Raw genomic sequence first — 18,589 nt, forward strand, 5'->3', positions numbered from 1 at the left:
AAAAATGAGAAAGATGCTTACCTAAAATAAGATTCTTGACAAGTTTTTGTTCATCCTCCTTCTTGTATTCCAACATCCCTTGGAAGTCCTTTTCTTTCCGTGGAATGTTAACTGGACGAATAGGTTCATCAATGATTTGTCCAGGTGATATGTTCTCCATCTGGCCCACTTCAGAGAGAGAATGGAAAGAAATATTACATTTTCCAGTGAAACTAATACATGCCAGAGACATTTCTGTAACATTCCTGAGGAAAACCCTGGCTCCAGCAGGTCAGGGAAGAGAATATTAAGAGCAAAACTGAGAAAACTCATTGGTTGAGAAAAAGGTGGTTTAGTAAGAGAAGGAAAAGGGGCTGGGGGGCAGGAAGCAGAGCAGAGGCAATCACCCATGATAAACCCCACCCTGAGGGAACTGATGTCCAGCCAGTCTCAAACAAGAGCTACCTCGTGTGCAAAATTCCCTCCTGTGGTTCCTGACATTAGGAGGTGCAGCACATGGAATATTCCTTTGGCCAGCCTGGGTCAGCTGTCCTGGCTGTGTGCCCTTGTGCCCTCCCACCTCAGATTACTGATGGGACAAACTGAGGAAAAAAGGAAACCTTGACACTGTCCAGCTCTGCTCAGCAGGAGGCAAAACACCAGTGCTCCCAGCAGTGTCACAGACTCAAATCCAAAACACAGCATCACTCAGGCAGCTATGGTGAAAGTTAACTGCATCCCAGTCAGACCCACTGCATCTTTTTAGTTAATTAGGCAATAAACACAGACCAAACTATATTTTCAGGAGCATTTTCCCACTCTGTATTATGCATGAACATTACTGTGACCTTGTCCAAAGAAGTAACTGAACGATATTGTAAGATTTTTTTTAAAAAAACACTTAGTTGGAGTAACTAACTTTCACATTCAAAGGAAAACTGGGTAACTAATTTTTGCCTGGTTCATATTTAGTACTGCTTTTCTCTTGGCAAAACCAGATACTGTCTGAGTTCACAAACACTGCAGAAAACCTTCCTTTATGTTTGAATACTTTCTGCCTTCAGAGAAACATCAATCTCCTTTTCTGATCTTCTAAAGGTTCATAAAGGAACACACAGAGGTCTGAGCATTCATCCTGCAATCAACAGAGGCTAAAGCTACTGAAGACCTCACAAGTGCTAAAATAGATGGGTATGATGACCACCAGATCACAAAGTAAACCAAAATCTCTCTCTCAAAATATAAAAGTACCTTCGAGTTCACCGATCTTCTTAGCAAACACTTTCAGCTGCTTCTTTAACTTGCGAACAGTTTTGTCCTGCTTTTCCAGCTGCTCCATTAAATCCTGTGAATTCAAATAAGGGAAGGATTAAGATATGGGGACAATCCTGGAGCGTGTGACAGAGACAAGAAGAGTGCTGTTATAGAGTTATGAGGCAGTGAGGAAAGCTGAACAGAAGTGCCATCCTCTGGCCAAGGGCTGCAAGCTGGTACACTGCCTATAACACAAGCCAAATATTGCAAATATTATTAAGTTATATGCAGCATGACAGAGGCAAAGCTCATAGGCAGGTAGATTCTGCAGACACTCAGAATGAGGTCAGTTCATACAGCAGAAGATATTTTGCTGCAAACACATCTCCCTCATGCTTTCTCCCTGCTCTTCCAAATGCCTCACAGAAATTATTTTCTTTATTATAAAACAGCTATTCTGTATTTATTCCTGTCTTTAAGACTGACTCTTATTCAGACCTATCCATGTTATCAGAGGATGACAGAGATTCCTAGAAAGACCATAACTTGCACTCAAATTTACCAAATTAAACATCCAAACAACATTTCTTGCTGTCATCAAATTTCCTTACACTGAAACTGGTTTCTTACATGTTTTCATTCTGTACCTCAATAAATCTAGCATCTAAAGGTCCCATTCTTTTAATAAACTGTATTTGTCCTTCAAAGGAACACTCCCCAGAAACCTATCTTTGAATAGTTCTGTGACATATCTGTTGTAGTACATTAATAAAATAATCATGTAATTAAAAAAGGGAAAGTCATTCTAAAGAAAGCAAAACCTCAAGCTCAAACAACCTGAAAGACATTCCAGGTTAGGTGTTGGAAAGCAGCTTAGAAGAAAAATCTTCTAAGCAGGAGGATTATTCTTGGTACTGGTAGGAACATAAGGGATCGTGAACTCCCGGCAACAAAAACATCATCTGGGAAACTACACCTCTTCTGAAGTACTCAAAAACTTTAGTGCAGCATGGGCACAAACCTTAATCACATAGTGAAAGAGTTTATGAGCCCATACAATATACTTGAGCAGTCAGACATCAGGCCTGCTGACAACAGAATCGAGGCCATGCTTCACATCCAAAGCAGTGTTCAATTTCACAACAGAAATCCTATTAATAAACACTACATACTGGTCAGATAAATCAATTTCTCCTGAAACTAACAAAAAAATGCATGTATGTTCAACAGACTGTTTTGAATGTATCAGGGATGGGATGTGATTTCAGAACAGCCACTATATGAGGATGAATAAAGTTTTTCTATGGTTCCTCTAAACAGATTTAACAGATTTCATGTCTCATTAAGATCTAGAAATTCATAAATTATATTCTTTCAAGCTCACATATGGCGCTGTCTTTAATTACTGTGAAAATATTATCACAATGTCATTCTTCATATTTTGCATTTCTGAAAAATATTAAAATAAGAATAAATTGCATCTATGATTAGATTGCTCGCTTTCATATTCACCTTGGTAAGGACCTGTATGATCAGTCCTCTACTTTTCTGAACTGAATCTAAATGTATCAAAGTTTCAAAATAAAAGAGTAGTTGTGAAAATTGAACATCTTTTACATCATGTACTTCTGTTCCAGGGCAGTATTAAGTGGTACTGAAAAAGAAACTGCTTTGCTCACAGCGCAAGGCTCGTATTAGTAACAAAACTGTGCATCAAAAAGAAACACAGATTACACAAAGGACATTAAGACTAACAAAAAAAGCAGTGAAGGAAGTAATTGGCATCGTGAAGCTCTCTGCAGGGGGATTTCCTCTGAAAGGGAGAAAGGAGACAGTCTGCTTTTCATTAGTGCTTCAGAAACAGCGACCGAGACAACAGAAAACAGGGTTCACGTGAGCTACATACAATCATCCTCTTGTAAAGGGAAATCCGGTACAACTGATACTTCTTGGGATCATCTGCATACAACTCCTCATAAAACTGCAAAAATATGGACAGGATTGGTTTCCTCCCTCCCTCTGAGACACTGAAACTTCAGTGAGCACTGTACTGATTAAATCAGAATACAACAAGATCAAGAATCTCCCGCTTTTAGGGAGTCTAGGCCTCAGTTGTGCTCATGCCAGCACCTCTCAGAGAGAAGCTGATGTAGGTGAGTTGCAAAACAGATCTTTTAAAAATGGGCTATTCTAGGACTGTGAAAGCATGGAATACAACCTTTGTGAGAACAGGGACAGGACATTTTCTTATGCTAATCAAGATGGGATTGCAGTGAACACTACAATTCTAACATGGCATCTGGAAAGCTGCAAATTGTTTCCACTCCAGGGCTCAGAGTGGAACTGAAACATACACTTGGCTTGGAGTGGACTTGCAAGACTCAAACATCTGACGTGAAATACTGAGGAATGAGTCTATATTTAACAAGCAAAATTACATTCTGTGTATTTGAAAACAAAGAGAACTCCTCTGGGATGTAATTACATGACTGTGTGTTGTCTTGGGAACACAATGTGATGAGTAGGTCTCTGGGGGAAAAATGGCTAAAAATCGTAACATATGACACAGCAGCAGGAGGGAGCTGCTGAGACAAACATTCACCATCTACCTTTGTGAGAGACTCTGGCTGCTGAGGCAAACTTGCACTTTTAGCCAGTTCTCCAACATGGATCAGCTGAATTATCTGACACTTTGCTCACAATCTTTGGTATTAAGACAAGACCCCAACAGTGATAACTTCTGTCATGTACATTAGCAGGGAACAGTTCACCTTGGCTTGTCTGGAGGAAGCAATGGCACTCACAGCCAGGATTTTTCTGGCTGAAGTAGTTTGTTTCCCTTTACCAATAACAAGCCAAACATATGCCAACAGAGGTTTCTTTGGAAGATTTTCCCAGAAACGAAGTAGCACACATAGGATGAACATACTCCTTTGTGGAAGAAGGTAGCAAGTTTTGCCCAATCCTTCCTTCACACAAAAATGTTGTGCAGCACACATGGAATATCAGCTACTAGCTAAGTGACTTCCAAGCAAGTTTCTTTTTATGGAACTATTTCTTTTTTCAAAACATATTGAATAGCTGGAGCTTGTAAAATGGCGGATTATCTGTGTAGCTTCAGGCAGGGAAGCGATAAATGGAAAGATAAATTACATTAAATAATTAAAGAATTACATCAGAGTTTTTTCAACGAAATAAACAAACTAACATATTTCAGGGGAAACACCCCTCCCTGGCATTATGAGTTTTTATGACTTCCCTGAATACCAACATTCTATTCAGCCATGACTAAACTCACCAGTTGGAAGCTGGGATCCACAAGCTTCCTCCATGCCCCAAACTTGAGACCAATCTCCTGAAACATTATTACTCCAGGAGCTAATCTCCCATTAGCTTACACTCAAGAAAACCACCACCTCTGTGCAATTTTTCTGCAGGAAGCTGCCCTGTGAAGGATGATAAGGTGCCAGAGGTGTGGCAGGTGTGTGAGTGCTCCTGCAGCCCTGTTTCCTTACCAGGTTCTCGTTGGTCAGCCGGGTGATCTCGTGCTGCAGGCTGGCCTCGATGCGCGCCTCGGGAGGCAGCTGCAGGTTCTGGGCCAGCAGCTGCTGCTGCCTGTTGTTCTCCTCCTTCAGGCTCTGGATCTCACCCCGCAGAGATTCCAGCTCGTTCTCGTGGCTCTTCCTCTGAGACTGAAGCTGAGACTCCAGCAGCCTAAGGAGGGTGAGCAACAGTTTGTGTGAGCAACTCAAAGTTACATCCCCGGCTCTCAGAGGGAGTGTAAAGCTTTAGCTGCTGCTCAGGAACAATTAGCCATGGCTTGCAAAGGAAAATGAAAAAGGCAGAGTACTCTTTAAACCCTTTAGTATGCCTTCTAATTAAATTAAGCTGGCAAGATCAAAAAGTGGAGAGAGAGAAGCTAATTGTGACACTGCTCTGCATTTCCTTTGATTGAACACAGACTGTACAGGGTGCCACTGTGGCAATAAATGTGAAGCTAAGTCTTCTCAGATTGACTGAAGGGGCTCTAAAGAGGTTTTACCTCTAAACAAATCAAATAATCCTAGATGAAGATGACACTATGTTCACTTAAGTTAGCACCTTGCAATATTAACAATAGAAAATATTTTTAGAGTTAACTTTTTCAGCTTAATTGCAAATGCACGTGGATAATCTTTATTTTTGCATTAAACCCAACATTTTTCAGAGGGTTGTCCTTAATGCACAAAAGGTCAACAACAGAATCAGACTCAGGACTGAAATCCAGGAGCTTTATCCTCACCACTAACTCATTCTTTCCCCTTGGGCACACCACATCTCAAGTTTTTCTCACTGTGAAGTGGGGATAACACGTACCAGCCTCCTGCCAGGCAGTGCTGGGGATCTACTCCTGCTTGCAAGGCACTGTCCAAGGGCTCTGACTCATAATTTTGTACACACACAGGAAATGACAATACTAGTGACTACCAGTGTTCAATTAAACAATATTTCAGGGTTTAAATATGCATAAGGCAGGAACACTTATTAGTAACTAGACTGATGAAGCACACAAGGGTAAACAGTCATTCACCTGCAATGCTCTGCCATTTAATATAAAACTTCTTGTCTCTACAGTGCCAGGACAAGAGGCACAGAGCAAACCAACTCCCATCCTGTCTGCAGAACACTTGCTCTGGGTTAGATCTTCACAAGGTTATACAACAATGTTAGGGGCAGAATGTGTTAGCAACAGAAAAGGAAGGACTTTAGTTATAGCAGTCATTGCAAAATACCACTTTCTGTAGTCACTGCTACCACTGAAGCACATCAGCAGGGCTGTGCAGTGAATTAGCTGTCAGGGCAGGACTAGGAAGCATTTTGGAAGTCAGGGATACCAACGAGCACACAGAGCCAGACACCCCATGACCAGCACAGTCCTTGCAGAGACCACAGTGGTCCCACTGGGGCTCCAACAGGACCACGAGGAAATAAAGATGACTTCTCTTTCATGATTGTTTTGTGACTTACATTTTGAATCTGGCATGGAGAGACATGGGAGAAGAATGTTTAATTTACTGACCTTGAGACACAAGGAGAGTAAGACCCATATCAGTTTGAAATTTAAGAGTACACTGATCCTACTTAATAATTTAATAATTACTAAAATAATTTTACTTCTTTAGGCTGAAAAACTGTGAGGAACATCAATTCTGAAATCTGGTGTAAAGGCATACAAATAGTACATGGCTACAAATGCTTTCCACCTGTGGAGCTTTTGGTATTTTACAGTCTACTTTTGTGCAAATACTCCTATGAATTGTGTTGGCTGTTGTGCCATCTTAAACTTTTTAAATGATAAAACCTGACAAGGGGGAAGCTTCTGGGACTAGGTTTGAGGAGACTCCTTAATTTCTATAATTTGCGTTGAATTTTTTTTCCTAGCTGTTAAAGCAATAGAAGTACTGTAGCTAAAGCAAACCCATAGCAAGGGGCACAGTTAGCTAGAAAAGAAGATGCAAATGAAGGAAAAAAAAACCATTCTGAGAAGTCTGGTAACCTGTTGGCTTGTTTTAACCCTTCATAAGCCAGCCAAAGTTCTCCGTCCTCATTCAGCATATGATAGTCCTGGGGAGATTGCCTTTCAAGAAACGTGTTTAAAAAATACAAGAGATATATGTGATGGTGATGAGGTGACATGGCAAGGACATTACACACTATATTACAGTTACCATAAAAGAGAAACAAAAAATGATCTAAAATTAGCAAATTACTTTTCTTGTTTATGTGCTTTTCTTCTTCATGATGCAATTCAGCTCTCAGCGACAGCCCAGCTGGTTACAGCATTCTGTGCTGTTACAATAAACACATTGCCACAGACTATTGTGACCACTGAGGTTCAGAGGGTGACAAACCAGCCTGGGGAATGGCACCCAGGCTGGGCCATGCTACCATTAGAGGCTACGATGGAAATCCAGAAAGCTTGATTTTACATTTCCCCATTATTTCCAAATCTTTTCAAATAGTGCAACAACAATTTTCCTAATGAAATCAAATTATAACCCCAGCTATGAGTGTTCTCCAGACATACATGGATAGAACTGACCAAACACAATGTACACAGTGTGCCACAGCCGACCCCAAGTGACCACAGAATAAAGAAAGAACCTGTACCTGTTTGTTTCCTTCAGTCCAATATATGCCTGTGCTATTTCTCCTTTGTCTTTCATCTTCTGTACATCCTCCAAGAGGATTGTGGCATCTGTCATTGTATGCTGGAAAAAGAATGGCAATTCCAGTAAATTTAGCAACATAAGTGCTCCTTGAATCCATGTTTTCTTCATGTGGAACACTAATCCTTGAGTAGCCACATTAAATAACTGTGGGTACCTGAGCAAGAGGTTGGTCCATAATTTCTATGTCCATTTGGTTTATCTTTTAAAATAAATGCACACAAAATGGTCAACTGTTGGTCTGTCTAGTAAGTGGGTACATGTGTTAATCTCTTTCCATTTGTTCATCACATAAAAGGAACAAAATAAATTTCACAGAATGTTGAATTTGCATTTTATTCAAATTACCAGGAACAGCTGCTAATACTAAAACTGAAGCAGCATAGTTTTGCCAGCTTAATTCTATTAACATTTCTTAAACATAGCATTACATGGAGTCTTTCAAAGCTCAAAAATAAGAACTATTTCTCACTCATGTATTTTAAATACACTGTCAAAGCAGAAAAGAATTGACAAGAGCTTGAGATTTTCTAATTTAGATAGCAACATAGTACCATTTTGTTTCAGTTTTGGATGTTTATTATCCACTTTTGCTTTTTCTTCAGTAAAACTTGAAATACTTAATAGATGTTTACAGTCACCTTGGCCAGTCTGATCTGAGTCATTACCATGGAGTACCACAGGACTTTAATGAACATAAGAGATGCAATTCTGACTTTCAAAACAAGCAGATGCTGTTTTCATGAGCACAATTTTGTGAAGTATTTACAATAACAGCTTTGTGGATAAATGATGGAGCCTAGATCTCTATGTCTAGTATGATTTGTGTTATCCAGTATGAAAAACAATAAAATATGTAAGCTCCTCAAAGAATTATTCCCAACATCTTTATGAGACTTTGAGGTTTTTCTACTAATAATTTACTCCAGAGTAAAAGTGCTGTATCTCACCTGCCAATCTATCAAGCTCTAGCAGTCTGAACATCTCTCATTTAGAGTCAGCTCAGTTTCTTATACTCTTACACGTGTACAACTACATTTTCTAATCAAACACGCAGCAATTCCCATCCAGTATCCAGAGATGACAATGTGAGCCCACAATGTTTGCTGCTTGCTGAGGACAGCAAACACTCTAAAGTAAGGTACTTCTTCATACCATAGACACCTAATTTGTTGTGAAATATAAGGGCTTTGCAAGTTAACAGAGGCCTGGTTCCCAGATCACAGTGCTCCCTGGATCACTGTCCTTACCCCTCAAATATACTCAGCAAGAAACATGATGGAGCTGACTACACCAGTTCCTGAATCCTTCCTTTCATATTCAGGTTGTCATAAACCAACAGTTCAAAACTGTAAAATCTGCTTGTTTTGAATTAACTTGTTTCCCTGTGCAAAGCATGAAGATGGGGATGCAGAGGTCACAGAATTAATGGAAAAGTTATTCAATAATTCAAGGTAAAATGCAAGAACACATAGGTTACTTAAGAGGCAGGGAAATGACAGCTCAATATTGTTGAGGATTATTTTAGTATTTAGAAATTCTGGTTTGTAACTGTAGAAGAAAATGTGTACCTTATCCTCCTGGCAATCAAATTGGTAGGCAAGAAAGAAGAGAAAAAAAACATTAAAAAATCTGTCTGTGCTGCAGCTGCCCAACCTAAAAAGCAGAAGCTATCTGCAAACTGGCTGCTGGCCATCCCACAGGTCACCTTCCTATTTCCCTCATACTCACAGCCACTGTAAAATCAACCCTTGCATCCCACCACTCTGAGAATGTTATTGAAAGATTTACTAAGTATTTCTTTACATTGCTCTAAATACTACAAAAAATGTGTTCTGTTTTCTTTGCAGTCAATCATTTAAAACAAGACTTACACATCATCTTCATGCACCACAAACTCCCAATTTACTTAGGACAAAGATAGACATAACTTTGCAGCAGCAAAGGAAAGATGACATATCTGTTCATTCCTTGCTGCAGTTATGACACACAGGATAGCTCAGTTCAGTGGAAATTGCTAGCTCCTTGATTTGCATGATATCTTTTCAGGTTGAATGATTCTTATTTGCAAAGCTATTACTTCCCTAACTATGTCATCAGAGCTTTTTAGGTGATGATTTCAGTGGTTGTAATCTACTCCTCTTTAAATAAAAGCACATAGCACCTATCAAGCAGTAATATGGAATTTATTTATCTTCAGAGGTTATCTTTACAAATGTTACTGACTTGCAATCATACAGATGTAAACAAACTGTTCCTTTTGCTCAACTATTAATTGAAAGGAATTCCTGAAAATTCCTTTCAATTTTCCAGTCCAAAGGCACTAGAGAAATGACACAGCTCCCAATGAGAATTATTTGTGCACTGTTAAAGGAGTCTTGAGGGGGAATCAGACTTTTGGTACACCTTCACATGAGTGCTGGTAGAGAAACCCCAGACTGGGTGATTAATACAAGCTCCTAATTCAGACTGCTGTGATTTGTGCACTAATAATGGACCAACGGATTACACTTAGGAAGATTTTCCAACCTAGACTACTTTCTTCTGCCACTTCAAGCAGGCTGTTAATAAATAAAGCATGTTAATGATGCAGTGTAACTCTCCTACCTGCTGAGTGTGATTTACCTTGGGCTGAATTGCCTCTTTCTGGCTCACAAGCTGAGACCTCAGGATGAGAACTTCTTCCTTGCGTACTTCCAGCTCCTCACTGACCGAGGTCAGCTGGTCCAGGAGGACTCTGTATGCTGGGGCACCAGGAGCAGTCACCTCTGGAGCTCGTGTCTCTGTGAGGGCCTTCTGCAGCTCATTCAACTCGTTCTTCAGTTTTTTATTCTCAGATTCAAGCTCTTGACGCTGTAAGAAACAAGGACAGTCCTGTCACCCAGCAGCACTGCAACATGTCTGTAACCCACAGGTACAAAACTATGGACAGAAATGGTAAAAATTATGTGCAGCTGCAAGAAATCCATCCATCTCCCCTGTATCCCTGGCCCCTTGACTATGGTCAATAGTGGCTGGAAGGATTTCACTAACAGGACTAACCTTTTGTCTGAAATGCAAAACCAGAGTCTTGGAGTCCCTGTGGCCCAGATGACCCCAAGGTGTTGAAAAGTCTCTTTTTCCCAGCCCCGGGATCGAAGAAGGAGTCAGGATTCCTCGGCTGTGGTTTTCAAGGTTGTTTACTCTCTGTTATCTAGAACATTCTTTCTCTGGCCTGCTGAGGTCTGTCTAGCAAGTCAGTCCATGGCACACTGACTGCCCTTGGGGCGGTGTTATCTTTTTATACTAAAAACTACGTCTACTTTATTTACAATAATTTTCCAATACCTATCACCTATGTTAGACAGTGTGTTTCTACTCTAAACCAATCCAAAAGTGCCACCATCACACAGAAGATGGAGGCTAAGAAGAAGAAAGAAGAAGGACAAGGCACGCCCAAATCCCTCCATCTTGGCTTCTGAATCCCCATTCTAAAAACCCCCAACATTTTACTTTTTCACTCTGTGACAAATTATCATTCTACTTAAACTCTCATGGCTTGTAAATCTTCACATAAAGTTGGTAATTTTCTCCATAGGTTCAAATCAAAGGCACAGGTGTCTTTAGCTTTGTGCTAGGGGCTCGAGCCCTCCAGGGCAGCCAGAGGGATGTCCTGGGTTCTGACATCAGAGCACACTCACATGAATCAGACAGATTTGATGGCAAACAGAATTGCCAATCTTTTTTGCCTCTTATTCTCCCCTTAGCAAAAAGAAAAAAAGTTCACAACAAATAGTGGTCAGCAGGCTAAGAAAATTTTGCATCACTATTAGGAAATATTTTAGCTTTAGTGGTCTAAGATAGGCAGAAATTTAAATAATGTTTCTGAAAAAGAGACCTACATTTATCACTGTATTTTTGCTAAGATTAACTTGCAAGCTGTACTAAGTGTTTTAACAGAGAACTCCCCCTGGCTTAGGGGATCTATTTGTTTTGTATCCCCAGCTACACATTCTACACCTCAAAAAGAGCAATCCTACAATGAAATGACTGCTGGGGAATATTTGTTCTAATTCCTCCAGCTACTATTTGGAAACAGGAGGGCTGATGTAATTTTCTATGCCAGCACACACAATTGGTGGCAAGAGTCCTACTAGAAAAAACCCAGAAACCTCTGTTTTAGAATTACCTTGAGCGACTCATACTCCAACTCTGCACCTCTTATGGGAGGCCTTTCTTCCTCCTATGAACAAATACAAACAAGTGTGAAAACTAAAAATCCTTCACTGAGGTAGAAATACAAAAGAGAACTCAAATTATTTTCCTTTAAAACTGTAAAACACTCATTCTGGTACTGCTAACTGCTTTAGACATCTCAGTAAGTTTGAATATTGGCATTGTCCCCTTTACTTCTGAGGTTAATTGGTTAATATTAATAAAATCACATACTGTCACTGGCAATGAGACAGAGCAGGATGAATCCCACTATGCTAAAGAAATTCACTGGTAGAAATATAATAAGAAACAATTGCCAAAACTGGTTTCATAATTTTCTAAGAACTTAAGGAGATCAAATCAGGAGAATTGACATTACAATCAGCTAAGGTGTCTAAGCCCAGTGCATTGGCTATGTATCCTGGCTGAAACACTTCTGCCTAAAATGAGTAATTACCCATTCTCCCCATCATTTAATTCAATTTCCTTATGGCTATTCCTTAATAAAAACAGCCTTTCAGTCTTTTTTTTTTTAAGCAAAGTCCCAAGCACTTTTTGTTTTGTCTTCCACGAGAGGATCTCAAGGACCTTGGAAAACAAAATAAGCAGTCCCTAGAACTAAGCACCAGTATGAAACTTGTCATTAAGCAAAGCAAATGCTAGAGGAAGATAAAGATTTAGTGAAAGCCAGTCAGCATTCACAGAGCTACTGATTCACAAGAAGGGACACTGTGGTGTCAGCATTTGATCAGCTGCAAGGAGCCCACCTTAGCTTTAGCACGGAGAGCCTGCTCCTCCTTTCTGTCCAGTTCATCCTGCAGGGACTGCTTTTCCTGCTCCAGTTCTGAAACCCGTTTCTGCAGCTTGAGGAACAGAGACATGTCCAGCGCTGCTTTTTTCTCACTAGGCTCCTGCTTCAGAAACAACAGAGGCAAGTCAAGAACGATTCCACTTCCACAGCACAAGGAAGCACAACCGTGAGTAAAGATGGGAAACAGACTGGGGAAAGAGAGGAACACAGAGATGTTACTTGATTCTGAGCATTGACTACCTAAAATATTTCATCAGCTATCAAACACTATTTTAAAAAAGGATTTACTAGTAGAAAATGTTTCTACACCTAAAGCCTAGCAAAAGAAAGCACTAGGCACTACCTAGTAGACAGGAGGGCTAAAACTAAGCATACCTTATAGTCTTACTTGTTTGAAGGGGGGAAAGTAAAAAAAAAGAAAAAGTTTGTGGTTAGACTCACCTGGAAACAACTCTAAATAAGGGCTTTTTTGTGTGTTGGTTTAGTTTTCAATGATTTCTTTAGTAAGTACTCTAGCTAAAGAGAAATCTCTCTGGCAATTTGAAGGTTAATTTAGTGGGATATGATACAAAAAATTGGTAACAGAAAATATATTTTATGCCTTTTTGTTTTTAGTGTGCTAATTATACAGCCTGTTCTGAGCCTAATTCATCAGCTTCTTCACTATTCTCTGGGCAAGGACCAGTGTTTGCAATCTGAAGGTGCATTAGAAATTGTCCATCAGCCTTTTTGTACTTTATGTACTGAGAAGATCAAAGTATTTACCATGAACTGTACCATAAAATTTTAAAGCCTATAAAAGGAAGTAGAAAATTAATATTAATGACTATCAGACAAGCAAGCACAGCCATTTCCACCTCATCTCCTTTTACTGTTGAGGGGAAGAGTCATAAACCACACCAACAGCTCAGGCAAATGGAAAGAGACTTTTGAATTTTCTGGCTTTACTTGTTTGCCTTGAGGTGGACCTGACTTTTTAATGTGGTTTTGTATAATTAATCTATATTGTTAGTTTAGAGTTGGAACTGGAGAATGCTGAGGGGTTAAACAAAAGAGTGCTGCATTTGTTCACACTCTTGTGTGAGTTCATTTCTTCATTCATATTCTAAAACCCAAAGCTGGCTCTGGAACAGCAATTCAGCAAGTCTATCAGCCAAAGGAAAAGCTGGCATTTGGCTCATCTGTGACATCCCATCTCATGTAGTTGCACTGTCCTCCTCCTGACTACCCTTGAATGTAGGAGCATCATCCTGAAACCGTTATGCAAGGTGAGAAACATAAGTGGGAAGGCAAATGATGACAGAGTGCACAGAGAGGCTGTGCCAGCCCCAGTGCGTCAGGATATCTGCATCCAGAGCAGAAAATCATTCTCTGTGGAGGCTTTCCAAGCCTGTCAAAAGCCACCCTGCAGATCCCTAACCCAGGCAGAGGGCACACAGGGTGTGCTGTGCTTGGCTTACAGCTAAGGAGATGCACAGAGAAAACTTTAACTCTGGAAAGTGCCAAGCACAGCCAGACCTCCACCCTGAGGGCTCTGTGTTTGCAGTCCCACTGTGATGGGTGGGCTGGAAGGGGAGTTACCTTGGAAACTATAAGCAATGCCTTGGAGTTGCACCACAAATGATTTATGGTTATTATTCATTAGCTGAATCAAGTCATCTTTCTGGACATTTTTGAACATCTTCCTGATCATTTTTCCAAACACTCTGGGATTTGTATTGCTGCATATGCAAAGGAAACTCCCATTCTGTGAGTTTGATTCCTCTCTATGAAATAGAGAAAACCTGATCCAACATGAATTTCTCATCCCCAACAGGAAGCTCATTCCATGTAGCTACTAAGGATGCAGCTTGCCATTTTAGATCATTGCCTATACAGTAGGCAGGCTCCTCAGGAAGTCTCACTGGTTCTCTGAGCTCCCACTTTGGCCTGAATAAGTGATTGTGCTTACCAACACTGACAACCAAATGTTTCACAGATGTAAATCAGCTGGATCACCAAGTATCTACTCTGTGCTTACAGTAATACAAGAAAAATTCAAAGCATACTTTGACAGTCTTTTTACACAGGATCATAACTAAGGAATAGGTGTTCTCTAAAAGGAAATGGAGAAAGTTGGATTAAAGCTTTAGATATCTCAGTGTAAGGATATGGTGTTCAGAAGCACTTATGAAAAAAAAAAGAGAAAGGAATGAGTTCAACCACGTATCAGTGAAAAGTTGTGGGGGATTTTTAACATTACCTCCATCCTGAGTGGTAAATCTTCTGCTTCTGTGATCTCAGAGCTGAAAGTATATTCAGATTCATTGCTACTGTGAGTTGAGTCCGTTCTTTTGTGCCCAGGCTTGGGGATGCTCTGAAGTGCAAGTGGAACAAATCAGTACCAGTACCTGGCTTTCCCTGCCACTGTCTCTTCACAAGCTTTAGCTCAGCTTATAATATTTGGTGTTATGTCTCAGTTATCAAAATTAATAAGAAAATATTTTTGATTCTGGTCTCTCCAAAGACCTAAAAGCCTATGAGATATAGTTAGGACTCAACTCCATGGAGACAGGTCAGACCCTACACCACCAAGGAGTGCTGCAGAAAGCAGAACCAAACAAGGATGCAGCACTTTGTGGGAAAGAAACACTCAGATTACAGGAAGCACAGGCAGCTTTTAACTTTTTACTTTTTAACTTCCCAGACATTCTATTGAGGAATAGTTTATATTCCTGCCACATAGAACATTCCTAGGACTACTTAAAATTTATCACTGGATGAAGATGGCTCAAACAACCCCAGCAGATGTGAATAACTTGAGGGAAAAATAAGGGTGGACAGCACAAGTAATACCACCAGGAAAGTCACAGCAGAAATTAATTCAGCCTTCTTCACAGATGTGACAATTTTTTTTTTTTTTTAATCAACAACAAATTTTAAAGGTACTTGTTTTGGCTGAACTAATCAAAATAAACAGGATTTAAAAGGACAAATTCTCCTTTCAAGTACAGGTGACCAACACATACAGCTGACAGCACTTACCAACTTATCCCACTACTGTCACAGACATATTTTCTGAAAAACGCTTTTGCTAGGATTTTTCTCCTGAGAAGCTGAGAAGCCTCAGAAAAGAAATGTAAACAATAACTATCTGATGGCTGTGGAATGTGGTCTGGAGATGGTTTACCAATAGGTGCATCTTTGGTCTATTGTGGTTGTTTTTAATTAATGACCAATTCACAGGTCCAGCTGTGTCAAGGCTGTGAGCAGTCACAAGATTTTATCATTCATTCCTTTCTTTGCTAGCCTTCTGATGTCTCCTTGCTCTTTCTTTAGTGCAGTTTTAGTATATCATTTTCTTTTCATATAATATCTGTCATAAAATAATAAATCAGCCTTCTGACACATGGAATCAAGATTCTCATCCCTTCCCTTGTTGGGGCAGCCTGCAAATTCCACACCCTAGACTCTGCCTGAACACAGGTGTAAACAGCTTTGGATTTCTGAGCCGTGGAGCCACTCACCACCATCAGGTTCATCTCATCCTTGAGGTCGTCGTAGCGCTCCTCCAGGCGGCTGAACTCATTGAGCAGGTTCTGGTACCGCAGCCGCTCGTCGTTCAGATCCAGCTCCAGCTGCTTCGTCTCCTCCACCAGCTTCTTCTCCATCGACTCTGCCACACACAGCAGGGATCCCAAGTGAGAATTCCAGCCCTTCCCACCATGCAGGGCACCCATGCAGGAGGTACAGGCCTGTGTCTGCACCTGAGGAACAGCCTGCCGTTTGAAGCTGGTGTTTGTGCTTCTCTGGGCAAACATTCAGCCAAAAACATGAAGGGCCAAAGCAATATTGTGGCAAGCACAGAAGTGCTCACTCAAACAAGTTATTTATTCTGCTAATACCTTCCATAGGTGATTCTAGGAGGAAGGAAGAAGAGGCACTAGCCCGTTGCTGTGCTATGTAAAGCAAAATGTGAGGTGCTTTACACCTCAAGCATCCTGGTCCTCCTCATCACAGCTCCCTTCATCACAGCCCTCACATCTAGAGTTAAGCTTTCCTGGCTGCTGCCTACACAGTCACAGAGCCAGAGAAGTTGTAGTGGATAAACTGTATTAAGTATCAGAGCTGCCTTTTAAAAATTGAGGTGCTTTGGAACAGTCAGCCCCCTAAAAAAGGCCCCAAACCCTTTAGGATTTCGTGGAAATTCAAATGGTAAATAACTCTCATGTTTGCAAGTTCTTAAAAAAAGAGATGAATGCACAAAAAGGAATGTAAACTAAGGCAAATTAGCCCAATCCATGCAGTAGAGTGTTGCTTTACTAGATAGCATGGAGTAGAGAATCTGAATGAAGAGAACAGAGCCAACCTGTTATTTCCCTGGCCTGGTCATGGATGCGGCGGTTCAGCTCCTCCTTTTCTGTTTTCAGTAATGAGTTCTGCTCCTTCAGCTCTGACACCAGCTACAGAGACAATAAAGTATTTGACTCAGAATGCAGTTCATCTTCCATCAGTAGTTCTAACAACAATGGCATCTTTGCTGTAACAGAAGTTCAAATACTTAAACTGTTCTTCACAAAGTGGAACTGGTGAACTAAGTTGTATCTTAATTTCCAAATTACATTTCTTAAATATGTACCACTGTTGACTCCCCTGTATGTTCTGAGCCCCATTTCTGATCAGATGCTAAAACTGCCCTGAAGCACTCCACAGTGCCATGTATTTTTCAGTAAAGTCCCAAAGATGTAAATGGCTCATTAAAACAGAAATATTCATAAAATAGTAACACATCTGGTAGTTCTATGGTAAATTCCATTGCATTGGGTAACACCAAAATTTAACATCTTGCTGTGCCCTAAAGCTGTGTCACTTAACCTGTGTTCAGGTTTGCCAGGTACTCATTTGTCTCTGATTATGGTTACCATGCATTCACTTTGCTTTACCTACTCATATTTTCCCTTATGCTTATCTGAGATTGAACCTTGTCACTGCAGCATCACGTCATGATGGATTGGCTCTTCCAATACTCAAAACTTGCACCATTATCAGCAAGTGCTCCTGACAGAAATCAGCCTGTTTGATATGTTTGTGGTTAGCAAAGAAAAGGGGTTAGCTGAAACCTGTTGAACTAGACTGTGCACATGTGTTGAATAGGCTGGCTGTCTACATTAGGCAGGATATAGCAGCACCTTTCAATACTGAATATGGGACAGATTTCTGCTATCTATGTGATTATTCTCTCTAGGCAGGTAAAATGAATGAATTCACTACCTCTGACTAAGTCAGAAAGCTCAAGGATTTGGATTTGCAAATGCTTTCGGTATCAAAATCTGAATAGATTGGATACATATATTTACATACAATATATGGATTTAGATGGATTTAGCATATATCTCTACCACAGGTGTAGCCATTTAGACACCAAGCCTATTTAGGATTGTACAGCTATAAAAACACAATAAAAATACCAGCCATACAGGTGAAAAAAATCAAGCCTGGGCAAAACCTGAGTGAACGCCAGGCCCCTGCAAATCCTCTCATGCATCTGAGACCCCATACATGCCTGCTCAGTCTCATGTTTGTATTTGTCTGCGCGCTCCTCAATGCTCTTCTTCTCGGCCTGCGTGTGGTGCAGCTCCGTGCGGAGCTTGGCGATCTCCTCCTGCAGGCTGAGCACGCGGCTGGTGGCGCTCCTGGCCTCCTCCTCGCTCAGCCGCAGCCTCTCCACATCACCACGCAGCTTCTCCGTCTCCGTCGTGTACGTCACCTCCAGGGTGGTCATCTTCTCCAGCAGGGATTTGTACTCTTTGTTCTGTGCAAAACACCACGCAGACAGAGCGGCTGTTAGAGAGGTTCTGGTCCAAGGGAGCCTTTTCCTTCCCTACACAATACACCCAGGCATGGGAGCACAGGAGCAGCTTCCCCATTTCAAAAAGGTTTTGCAGAATTGCTTAGCGAGGTGACAGAGCAGTCCAGTCTCTAAGCCTGCACATCCTAAACTAAAATCAGATGGAGAGCCCACATACATCAGACAGGATCACCCCACCTTCCCCTAAAACAGAGCAACTGACGTGCTTCAAACGCACTGCTGGCGTTAAGCGAGTGGGAGTTTTTCTCAGTTCTGCTGAGAGGAACAAGTGGATGTTTGACTGCTCCAGTTCTG

General features: G+C 40.8%; 1 protein-coding gene across 2 annotated transcripts in view; it reads right to left on the bottom strand.

Moving 5' to 3' along the window:
- Window positions 1-18,589, bottom strand: part of MYO5A (myosin VA) — a 101,121-nt gene that overhangs the window by 10,376 nt on the left and 72,156 nt on the right. The window contains exons 22-32 of one of the 2 annotated variants that reach the window (XM_077185682.1): window positions 17,990-18,238; window positions 16,796-16,889; window positions 15,954-16,102; window positions 14,690-14,803; window positions 12,404-12,550; window positions 11,611-11,664; window positions 10,068-10,295; window positions 7,384-7,484; window positions 4,749-4,947; window positions 1,231-1,324; window positions 22-168 (exon numbers count right to left, since the gene is read on the bottom strand). In XM_077185682.1, the coding sequence (XP_077041797.1) occupies window positions 22-168; window positions 1,231-1,324; window positions 4,749-4,947; window positions 7,384-7,484; window positions 10,068-10,295; window positions 11,611-11,664; window positions 12,404-12,550; window positions 14,690-14,803; window positions 15,954-16,102; window positions 16,796-16,889; window positions 17,990-18,238 (1,576 nt within the window). The remainder of the gene's footprint in view (window positions 1-21; window positions 169-1,230; window positions 1,325-4,748; window positions 4,948-7,383; window positions 7,485-10,067; window positions 10,296-11,610; window positions 11,665-12,403; window positions 12,551-14,689; window positions 14,804-15,953; window positions 16,103-16,795; window positions 16,890-17,989; window positions 18,239-18,589) is intronic. The other variant, XM_077185683.1, reaches the window with a different exon arrangement.

Source organism: Agelaius phoeniceus, chromosome 13 (genome assembly GCF_051311805.1).
Source record: "Agelaius phoeniceus isolate bAgePho1 chromosome 13, bAgePho1.hap1, whole genome shotgun sequence".
Classification (NCBI taxonomy): domain Eukaryota; kingdom Metazoa; phylum Chordata; class Aves; order Passeriformes; family Icteridae; genus Agelaius; species Agelaius phoeniceus.